At 35.3% G+C, this 12,587-nt stretch overlaps 1 protein-coding gene across 5 annotated transcripts in view; it reads right to left on the bottom strand.

The window, feature by feature from the left end:
* Positions 1-12,587, bottom strand: part of LOC136176582 (disintegrin and metalloproteinase domain-containing protein 32-like) — a 151,563-nt gene that overhangs the window by 56,142 nt on the left and 82,834 nt on the right. For all 5 annotated transcript variants that reach the window (XM_065946976.1, XM_065946973.1, XM_065946974.1 and 2 more), the window contains 2 exons: positions 3,771-3,863; positions 2,258-2,456 (listed from right to left, as the gene is read on the bottom strand). In XM_065946976.1, coding sequence (XP_065803048.1) covers positions 2,258-2,456; positions 3,771-3,863 — 292 coding nt within the window. The remainder of the gene's footprint in view (positions 1-2,257; positions 2,457-3,770; positions 3,864-12,587) is intronic.

Genomic DNA, 12,587 nt, shown 5'->3' with positions numbered 1-12,587 from the left:
AGTCAAGAATACTCAATGAGGAAAGGAGAATCTCTTCAACAAATAGTTTTGAGAAAGCTGGACAGCCACATGCAAAAGAATGCAATTGATCCCCAACTTCACATAGCTCAAAAAAAAAATGAATTCATAAAGACTTAAATGCAAAAGCAGAAACCTTAAAACACCTAGAAGAAAACACAAGGGGAAATCTATTTAACATGACTCTTGGTAATGACTTTTTCAATATGACACCAAAAGCATTAGCAACAAAGGCAAAAATAAAACGTGGGACTTCATCAAACTGAAAACCTTTTGCACAGGAAAAGAAACAATTAAAAAATGTACCACTTTGGCATATTTTGAGCTAAAGGCTATCAATATATATATATATGTATACTACCGTTCCCTTAACTACCTACAAGAATTTAAATTAGGGACTTTTTTCCCCCAGAAAAATATTTAATATCAAAGATAAATTCTATCTCACTGGCCTGATCTGGATGGCAAGGCAAATATATAATTACCAAACATCTGCTCTTCTTATCATCCTGTGAATGACCCTCCCATCCTTAAAAGCCCCAGGCCCCTATCTCATTCCTTAGTGCAGGGCAGCATATACAACTCATTTTATCTTTCTGTCTCTGAACCTCTTATGTGATCTCCGATTCTCTCATGTATGTGGGGTTCTCAGATGTATGAACTAAAATTTCTCCAGTTAATCTGTCTTATGTCATTTTAATTATTTGATCAGGCGAAAGAACCAGAGAAGGCAATGAGGATGAGAAATTTCCCCCTTCCTGATAGTGTGAATCAGCAAAGAAAACATGAGATAGAAATATTCAGTCCTGAGAAAGAAGGAAATCCTGCCTTTTGCAACATGGACTCCGAGGGTATTATGCTAAGTGAAATAAGTCAGACAGGGAAAGACAATACTCTATGATAACACTTATATGTGGAATCTAATTGAATTCAGAGAAGCAAAGAGTAAAGCAATAGTTACCACAGGCTGCAAGGTGGGGAAAATGGGGAGGTGTTCAAAGGTTACAAATTTCCAGTTATAACATGAAAAACTTCTTGGAATCTAACACACAGCATGATGTTTATACTTAGTAATATCAAATTATGTACCTGTAAGTTGCTAAGAAAGTATATCTTAAATGTCCTCACCATGAAAAAGAAATGGTAATTATGTGACATAATGGAAGTTTAGCTAACACTATGGTGGTAATCATTCTGAAATATACAAAAGTACCAAATCAATAATTGTACAACTTAAACTCACTGAATGTTATATGTCAATTGTGCATCAGTAAAGTTTGTGGTTGAAGAGACTTAAACTTACCTGAAACTATAACTGTACTAGAAAAAAAGAGATAGAGAAAGCTCTCGGATACTAATCTGGGCAATATTTTTTGGATGACATAAAATCACAGGCAACAATAGATAAGTAGGACTGCATCAAAGTAAAAAACTCAGCAAAGAAAATAAGCAACAAAGCAAAAATGAAACCTACAGAATGGGAGAAAAAATTAGCAAACCATATAGCTGATAAGGGATTAATTTCCAAAATATGCTATTCATAATTAAATAAGAAAGATAAAGAGATTTAAAAATAGCAAAGGACCTAAATGGATATTTCTCCAAATAAAAGCCAAATGACCATCAGATACGTGAAAAGGGACTCAACATCACTAATCATCAGGGAAATGCAAATCAAAACCACAACTCACACCTTTTAGGATAGTGTGTTATCAAAGAGAAAAAGATAATAAGTATTAGCAAGAATGTGGAGAAAATGAAACTTTTATATACTGTTGACGGGAGTGAAAATTGACACAGTCATTATGGAAAACAGTAGATAGGCTTCTCAAAAATGCACCACCTTAGGATCCAGCAAGCATATTACTGGGTATATACAGGCAATATGTTAAGCAGATGACTGTGGCAATTATTTCATAATGTACATGCATATCAAAATATTAAGTCGTACACCTTAAATGTATTTTTAATAAGTTCAAAAACTAAAAAGAAATTTTGTGTGTGTCTGTTAGTTGCTTAGTCGTGTCTGACTCTTTGCAACCCCATAGACTGCAGCCCCACCAGGCCCCTGTGTCCATGGGATTCTCCAGACAAGAACACTCGAGTGGGTTGCCACTTCCTTCTCCAAAAAAGAGATTTTAAACAGAATAAATAATTTAAATATATCTAATTGACCATTGTATTGGTAATGTTAATGAAAATATTGAGGACCAACTATATAGATGTTACAAAACAATACCTTTTCCAAATACACTCTCACAACGTGCATCAATATCTTGGCAGCCTCCATCATAACAAAAAGCTTTTCCTCCTTCACATTTCCGTCCATTGAGTATAGTTATATCAGCCGGACACCTTCCTGAGCTTCCATTACAAACCTCAGGAATATCACATTCAGGATGTGCAATGGGCCTACATGTAGCACCTGCTTGCACAAACTAGTAGAAATTAAAATATAAAAAGTAAAGCATTATATATGATTACTGTGTTTACCAATATTTAATCTTGCTCTAATTCCATTTATAGCTTGTTGAAGTACTTATTCATTAGTGTCTCTCAGTACCTTCCTGTTATAAAACATTATAATAATCATACTGAAAAAAGCTGAATGTTATCAACCAAAACAGGAGGTAAGGAATACACACAAGGAAAAGTATATTACAAATATGATACAATGAGAGCCCAAGTTTTGGCTAGAAAGCAGGAAAAGTAGCTTTTAGCTTGGGATAATTATTGCTTTAGGGAATATTGTGAAATTTAGGTACTTTCTAAATAAAATATACTTATTCAAACCATAGTCTTAAAGTATGGAATATCTGTAATTCTATGAAAATGTGAAACCTAAATAACTGAGAATAGAATGCAAAGAATGATTAAGAAGGCAGTTCAACTACGAAAGTCTTTGGGGAAAAAAGGAACCCAATAGTAAACTTTCTCCTGACTTATCCTATGGGTCATTAACATTTTCTTGTATAGCATTCTTAAAATTTACATAAAGAACATTAACAGGGCATTTATCTTATACTTCTTAATTGATGGCTTCTAGTTTATACTATAAAGATCACAGAGGAAAGAATTAACCATGGTAAGATTCCAGGGTTGGGGGAAACCATATCAGTTAATTACAGTGAAGAACACAGAACCAGTGGCAGATCATTCAATAGAGGGGTTCTCATGTGATGAATCTGTCACATATATGTTGGAAGAGCTGAAAAGTAAAACAGGGGACAGGAATGAACATCTTCATCATATAAGCTAAAATGTAACCTTTAAGTCAAATGGTCTTTGTATAACGAATTCATAGTTTAAATTTTGTGCTGACATGCAGCATTTGGAAAGTATTATATCTAGTGAGTTTCATTATTTATGTATTTATGGGAAATTGCTTTATCTTTCAATTACATACTCACAAACACCCATCATAACCTAAAAAATCATTTTTATAAAAATATAAATATTGGATAAAAAATGAAAATAGTCCCTTTCAAATGAAGATGTTCTGCATCAAAGAATTCTGTCATAGCCGTCAATCAAGGCTTAAAACCAATACCATCATTAGGGAGAATAATGGCATTATAAGGAGGACTCAACATCCAACTATAATCCGTAAAATTAGACACATCACTCTGAACTTATTTTTGTCTTTACATGAAAAGTCACTTATTTTGAGTTATAACTAAGTGTCTGTATTCAAAATAACCAAGACACGTTTCACTTTATACTTAGAAGATGGTAATAAACTAAAATCGTACTTTACAGTTGTTGCAGCATAATCCTTTATCACATTCTGAACCTGGTTTCAGCACACAAGTACGAGGATTACAACAGTTGTCAGGCCCACATTGCTATAAATGAGTGGAATACACAATAAAAGTATGTCATGGAAACAATATAAACTTTGGCAAGAGCTATGTTACAGTTTTTTAATTTGGGGGAGAGAAATATGCATGCTGTCAACACTTATAGATTTTTGCATCTTTAAACAATTAAAATACTATGGTGGAACTTACTCTTAATCAACTAGACAACTGGGGAAAATATATAAAACAACTTTTTTTTTAGAAACTAAATATTGTAACAGAGAAGAGTGGCACCTCCAGTGCCTAAATGGTGAGAGGAAAGGGAGATACAGATCAAAGGGTACAGACTTTCATTGATAAAATGAGTTTGTTGTCAGGATCTACAGTTAACAATACTGCATTATACAGGTGAAATTTGCTAAGAAGATAGAAATGGTTTTAATGATAACTGTGTGAGATGATGGACATTTCAACTGGTTTGATCGTGAGAACCATTTCACAATGTATACATACATGAAAACATCACATTGTATATCTGTAAACCTTAAGCCATATACAATTTTTATTTGCTAATGATACCTCAATAAATCAGGGCGGGGAAAGAGGTAGGTATGGGACTTCCCTGGAGAAAGTGGTTAAGACTCCATGCTTCCAATATAAGGCATGCAGGTTAGATCCCACATGGAAATAAGATCCCACATTCTTTGGGACACAGTCAAAAAAATAAATAAAGTTTAAAAAAAATGTAAAAGGGGTGAGTAGAGTTTAGACCCACTGCAAAGTTAGAAAGAACAGTCCCCAAGAGTGTCCTCATTTTCACCAGTCACAAGCTCAGTGGATTCCCAAAACTACACTCAGGTTTTATAATTTACTGCAAGAACTCATAGAACTCACTGAAAGCTGTTAATACTCACAGTTATGGTTTATTATATGGAAAGAATACAAATTAAATCAGTCAAGAGGAAAAGCACTGACGACAGAATTCAGGAAAAGCACTAAACATGGAGCTTCTACTGCTTTTACCCCATGGAATCCCAGACATATTACTCTCCCAGCACTGATATGTGATGATTCCTAACCAGTTCTATGAAGCCAGTGTTAGCCTAATATCAAGACCAAAGACATTTCAAGAAAGGAAAATTATATATCAATACATCTATAGATCTCATAAATAAATCTATATTAATAAATAAGTAGATCTAATAGACATAGATGCAAAAATCCTCAACCAAAAAAAATTAGGAAATTGAATCCAGCAATGTACAAAAATAATTACAAAATACAACCAAGTAGGATTCACCACAAGCATGAAAGGATGGCTTATTATGCAAACATCCATTAATACAATCAATGATATTGATAGACTAAAGAAGAAAAATCAATGACCCTCACAATTGCTGTAGAGAAAGCATTTGACAAAATCTAAAATCACTTATAAAAATGTTAGCAAACAGGTCTAGTTTCCTCTCCTGGGCATATACACTGAGGAAGCCAGAATTGAAAGAGACACGTGCATCCCAATGTTCATCACGGCACTGTTTATAATAGCCAGGACATGGAAGCAACCTAGATGCCCATCAGCAGATGAATGGATAAAGAAGCTATGGTACATATACACAATGGAATATTACTCAGCCATTGAAAAGAATTCATTCGAATCAGTTCTAATGAGATGGATGAAACTGGAGCCCATTATACAGAGTGAAGTAAGCCAGAAAGATGAAGACCAATACAGTATACGAATGCATATATATGGAATTTTAAAAGATGGTAACGATAACCCTATATGCAAAACAGAAAAAGAGACACAGATGTACAGAACAGACTTTGGGATTCTGTGGGAGAAGGTGAGGGTGGGATGTTCTGAGAGAATAGCATTGAAACAAGTATACAATCAAGGGTGAAACAGATCACCAGCCCAGGTTGGATGCACGAGACAAATGCTCAGGGCTGGTGCACTGGGAAGACCCAGAGGGATGGGATGGGGAGGGAGGTGGGAGGGGGGATCAGGATGGGGAACAGATGTAAATCCATGGCTGATTCATGTCAATGTATGGCAAAAACCACTACAATATTGTAAAGTAATTAGCCTTCAACTAATAAAAATAAATGAAAACATTTTTTTTTAAGTTAGCAAACTAGGAACAGCAGAAACTTCTTCAATTTGATAACAAAATCAAGAAAAAAAATCTTATGAAAAAAATCTGATGAAAACTACAAAACTTGATGAAGAAAATCAAAAAAAGTATAAATAAATGAAGAGAATGTTCACGTTCATGAATAGGAAGACTTCATATTGTTAAAATGTCAGTTCTTCACAACTTGATGTTCAATGCAATTACAATAAAAAGTCCAGCAATTGTTTTTTGACATTGTCAAATTGATTCTAAGGTTTACATAGAAAGGCAAAAAACAGTGTAGACAACATAATGTTGAGGAGGAGAAAGCAGGAGGAGGCGCAATAGAAGGAAGAAAACTGAAGGACTTAAAATACCTAGTTTCAAAACTCAATAAAAACTATAATTATGGTACTGCAGTATGTACAAAGGAAATCAGTCCTGAATATTCATTGGAAGGACTGTTGCTGAAGCTGAAACTACAATACTTTGGCCACCTGATGCAAAGAACTGACTCACTGGGAAAGACCCTGATGCTGGAAAAGATTGAGGGCAGGAGGAGAAGGGGACGACAGAGGATGAGATGGTTGGATGGCATCACTGACTCAATGGATACGGGTTTGGGTGGACTCCAGGAGTTGGTGATGGACAGGGAGGCCTGGCTTGCTGCGGTTCATGGGGTCGCAAAGAGTTGGACGTGACTGAGCGACTGAACTGAACTGAAGTACATACAAAAAAATAGATAAAGAGTTTATTAGAACAAAATGGAGACCTCAGAAATTAACCTACATAGAGATAATGAAATCTTTGATAATGGAACAAATGCAAATCAGTGGAGAATAAAAGCGTTTTCAATAAATGGTGTTGGAACAACTGGGCATTCACATGAAAAACTCTAGATATTGACTACACATTACACACACACACACACACACACACAAATAATAATTCAAAGGGATCATAAATCTAAAATTAAATTGCAAAACTATAAAACTTCTAGGTTAGATTTAAGGGGGTAAATCTACTGTCGAGTGCTCTTTCACAATAAATAAACAGGAATAGTACCAAATCTTAAACAAATTCTTTCAGAAGGTAGGAGTAGGGAGCATATTCCAACTCTTTTTATGAGCCCATAATTACCCTGATACAAAAATCAGAAGATTGCAGAAAAAGAAAAAACTACAGACCACAATCCCCTTCTAAAAATATGTTCCATAATCCTGAACAAAATGGTAGATTAAAATGTTTATATATGTGTGTGGTGTGTGTGTGGTGTGTGTGTGTGGGTGTGTGTGTGTGTGTGTGTGTGTGTGTGTGTGTGTGTATAAAATAACCCAAGTGTGGCTAATCTCAAGATTGCATGATGGCTGGGTTAGCACTCAAAAAGCAATGAATGAAATGCATCACGCTAATAGAAGGAAAAAAACCCAGAAAATTAATATGATCAGCTCAATAGAAATAGAAATATTTGACAATATTCAACACGAATTCTTAATTGAAAATTCTTAGCTAACTAAGATTACACCTAATGTAGAGAAATTGAAATCATTTCCCCTAAGATCAAGAACATGGCAATAACACCTACTCTCAATATGCCTATTCAGTTTTAGGAACTTTATTTCTGAGGTCTCCAAAGAGTTTTAATAAACTCTTTGTCTATTTTTTGTGTGTTACTACATTGACATTATTATAGTTTTTATTAAGTTTTGAAACTGGGTATTTTCAGTCCTTCAGTTTTCCTGAAAACCTAGGCTAGAGTAATCGGGCAAGACAAAAAAAAAGTCAATCAAAGAAAAATAGAAGTAAAACTGTGGTTATTTGCCGATAGTATGATCCTACATACAGAAAATCTCAAAGAACTGTCAAAAAACTAGAGTTACTCAATGATTTCAGTTAAGTGGCAAGATACAAAGTCAACATACAGAAATCAATCACATTCCTATATATTAATAATGAAGCACCTGAAACAAAAATTTAAAAAATCCATCTCATTCACAACAGTATTAAAAACAACAAAATACTTAGAAATAATTTTAACCAAGAAAGTGAAAAATCTGCCTAATGAAAATCACAAAACTTTACTGAAGAAAATTTTTAAAAAGACATGAAGACAAGAAGAAATGGAAAGATATCCTATGTTCATGGATTGGAAAAATTAATATTATTCAAATGGCTATGTGACACAAAACCATCTACAGAGTCAACATAAACCCCATAAAAATACTAAAGGCATTCTTCACAATAATAGAGAAAATAATTCCAAAATTTGCATGGAAGTTCAAAAGACTCCAAATAGGCAAAATGACTCTGAGGGAAAAAAAAAAAAAAACCTGGAGGTATCATGCTTCTGAATTTCAAACTACAAAGCCATAGTAATAAAAACCACAGGTGTGTGGAAACACAAAAGATACCCAACAGCCAAAACAATCCTGAGAAAGAAAAACAAAGCTGGAAGTATCACACTCTTTGAGGACTACAGCTGGTCCTCCAAATCTGTGAGTTATGCACCATGGATTCAACCAATCTTAGATTGAAATTATTCAGAAAAAAATCCAGAAAGTTCCAAAAAGCAAAACTTAAATTTGCTGCATTCTGGCAATTATTTTCATAGCATTTACATTTTATTTACAAATATTTACAAAGCATTTACATTGTATTAGGTATTAGAAGTAACCTAGAAATGATTTAAAATAGTAGGCGTATATTGGTAGGTTATGGGCCATTTATAAAAAGAATTTTAACATGCATAGATTTTAGCATCCTTTAAGGGTCCTAGAACCAATCTCCTGTAGATATCAAGGGACAACCATTTCCTATAAAGCTACAGTAAGTAAAACAGTATGTTTTACTTCCTACAAAGTTACCATAGTCAAAACAGAACAGTACTGGCACAAATACAAACTCACAGATCAATGGAACACAACTGAGAGCAGAAAAGTAAACCCACACACGCACAGACAACAAATGCACAGCGAAGAATACACTGCAGAGAAAGGAGAATCTCTTCAATAAATGGCGTCGAGAAAACTGTACGGCCACATGCAAAAGAAAGAAACTAGACTACTACCTCACCCCTTAAAGAAAAATGAACTCAAAATGGACTGATTTGAATATAAGACATGAATCCATAAAATTCCTAGAAGAAGACGCAGGCAATAATCTCACTGATGTCGATCTCCTAAGGGTAAGGTTTTTGTCGCTCTTAATTGAAAGGGAAGAGAAACAAAAGCAGAAAAAACAAACGGGACTACATCAAACTAAAATGTTTCCTCATCATCTCAAAATGAAAAAGCAACTTACTGAATGAAAATATATTTGCAAATCATATATCTGATATGGAGTTAATATCCAAAATACATAAAACACATATACAACTCAATAACAAACAACCTGACTAAAAAAAATGGACACAGAACCTGAACAGACATTTCCAAAGAAGACACAGAGGTGGACAACAGGCACATGAAAAGATAATCAACATAATTATTAGGAAAATGCAAATCAGACTACATTAAGATATCACCTCACACCTTTTAGAATAACTATTAGCAAAAATAAAAAATAACAAATGTTGGAGAGAACACGGAGAAAAGGGAACCCTAGTCCACTATTGGTAGGACCAAAAATCGGTGCAGCCACTATGGAAAACATTATGGTGATTACTCAAAAAACTAAGAATCAAATTATCATACAATCCGCTATTCCACTTCTGGGTATTTATCCAAATAATACAAACACACTAACTAGAAAAAAATATATGCACTCTGTTTATTGCAGCATTATTTATAAACAAGATGTGGAAGCAACCTAAGGGGCTTCCCTGGTGGCTCAGCTGGTAAAGAATTCACCCGTAATGCAGGAGACACAGATTCGATTCCTGGTCAGGAAGATCCCCTGGAGAAGGAAATGGCTACTTACTCCAATATTCTTGCCTGGAGAATCCCATGTAAGAAGCCTGGCAGGCTTGGGGTCCTTGAGGTCACAAAGAGTCGGACAAGACTGAGCGACAGAACATGCACCAGTATGGAAGCAACCGAAGTGTCCATTGAAGGAAGAATGGATAAAGAAGACCCAGTATACATAGACAATGGAACACTTCATGCTCAGTCCCTCTGTAATGTTCAACTCTTTGCAACTCTGCGGACTGTAGCCTGTCAGACACCTCCTCCTCCTTGCTGGGATTTTCCCAGCAAGAATACTGAAGTGAGTTGCCATTTCCTTCTCCAGGGGATCTTCCCAACCCAGGGATCAACCAGGGTCTCCTGCATTGCAGGCGGATTCTTTACCACTGAGCCACAGGGGAAGTCAAGGGAATACTTACTCATCCATAAAAAGAACGAAACCTTGCTGTTTGCAACAACATGGATGAACCTTGAAAGTATTACACTAAGAGAAATAACTCAAATGGAGAAAGACACCATATAATTTCATTCATACGTAAAATCTAAAAAACAGCAAAGCATTCAAAAAAGCGAACTAAATAAAACCAAAAAAACCTCATAGATACAGAGATCAGATTAGTGGTTGCCAGAAGGAAGTGGTTTCGGAAGTAAGAGAAAAGGGTGAAGGGAGTCAACCCTTTGGCAGCAGATGGTAACCTGACTTGCGGTGCTGGTCACTTTGTAATGTACATAGATGTTTAATCAGAGTGCTGTACATGTGAAACTTATAATAAAACAAACACCAACATGATGCTGGGACAAAAACAGACATGTCAATCAGCCAAAGGGAACACAGAACTTAAAACTAAACGCTGGCACATATGGTATACTAATATTCAACAAGGAAGTCAAGAATAGCCAATGAGGAAAGTACACTCTTTTCAACAACCAGGAAAACTGGAGAAACACATGCAAAACAATGACATTGACTCCTATCCCACAATACCCAGAGAAATTAACTCAAAATGGATCAAAGATTTAAATATAAGATCTGAGACCATGAAACCCCTAGAAGAAAATGTAGGTTAGAACCTCAGATACTGATCTTGGGTATAAATTTTGGAGCATGAAGTCAAACTACAGCATGGACAAACTACAAAAGAAAAAATCAACAAATGGGACATCAAACTCAAAAACTTTTGCACCTCAAAAGAAACACTTACCAAAATGGGGAAAAAAAAACCCTACATGATGGGAGAAAAATTCTGCAAAGCATGTATCAGATTAGGGGTTAATATTAAACATATATAAAGAGCTTATTCAATCTGATAACAAAAAAAACTCCAATTTTAAAATGAACAGAACTAGATGTTTTTCTGAAAAGACATACAGATGGCCAATAGGCACATAAAAAGACACTCAACATCACCAATCATCAAGAAATACAAATCACACAATGAGACATCACTTCCCACCTGTTAGAATGGCTACCATCAAGAATACAAGAGACAACAGATAGCGGAAAGGATGTGGTGAAGAGGGAAGCTTTATATATTGTTGGTGGGAATGTAAATTGGTCCAACCAATTGGTCCACTATGCAAAATAACATGGAGGTTGCTCAAAAAATTAAAAATAGACCTACCATATGGTCCAGCGATTCCACTTCTGAGTATATACCCAAAGAAAATGAAAACTTAATTTCAAAGAGATATATATGCACTCTGTATTTATCACAGTATTATTTAACACCAAAGATATAGAAATACCCAAAACACCCATCAATGGATTAATAGATAAAAAAGATGTGCTACACATACACAACGGAATGTTTTTCAGCCAAGAAAATAGAAGCAATCCTCCGATTTTCAACAACATGTACGAACCTTGAGCGCATTATGCTAATGAGATAAGTCAAACAGAGAAAAGAAGAATTGTGTGATGTCACATATATGTGGAATCGAAAAAATTTAAACCTGTGAAAAACAGAGTAAAATACTTCTTACCAGAGGTTGTGGAGACAAAGGAATAAGAGTGATGGTATTTAAGGGTACAAACTTGCAACAAATAATAAATAAGCCATAGAAATCTACTGCACAATATAATGAATATAGGCAATACTGTTTTATGACAGTGAAATACAAAGGAGAAAAGGAAAGATATATCCATCTGGATGCAAAGTTCCAGAGAATAGCAAGGAGAGATAAGAAAGCTTTCCTAAGTGATCAATGCAAAGAAACAGAGAAAAAAATATAATGGGAAAGACTAGCAATCTCTTCAAGAAAATTAGATACCAAGGGAATGTTTCAAGCAAAGGTGGGCACAATAAGAGACAGAAATGGTATCGAGCTAACAGAAGCAGAAGATATTAAGAAGAGGTGGCAACAATACACAGAAGAACTATACAAAAAAATATCTTAGTGAGCCAGATAACCATGATGGTGTGATCACTCAAGTAGAGCCAGACATCCTGGAGTGTGAAATCAAGTGGGCCTTAGGAAGCATCATTACAAACAAAGCTAGTGGAGGTAATGGAATTCCAGCTGAGCCTTTTCAAATCCTAAGATGATAGTGTGAAAGTGCTGCACCCAATAGGCCAGCAAATTTGGGAAACAGCCATGGCCACAGGACTGGAAAGGTCAGTTTTATTTCCAGTCCCAAAGAAAGGCATGGAGAAGGGAATGGCAACCCACTCCAGTATTCTTGCCTGGAGAATCCCATGCACAGAGGAGCCTAGCAGGCTACAGCCCATGCGGTCGCAGAGCTGAACACC

Source organism: Muntiacus reevesi, chromosome 10 (assembly GCF_963930625.1).
Source record: "Muntiacus reevesi chromosome 10, mMunRee1.1, whole genome shotgun sequence".
NCBI lineage: Eukaryota > Metazoa > Chordata > Mammalia > Artiodactyla > Cervidae > Muntiacus > Muntiacus reevesi.
The sequence above is the reverse complement of the archived record's forward strand: the minus strand, read 5'-3'. Positions and strand labels throughout refer to the sequence as shown.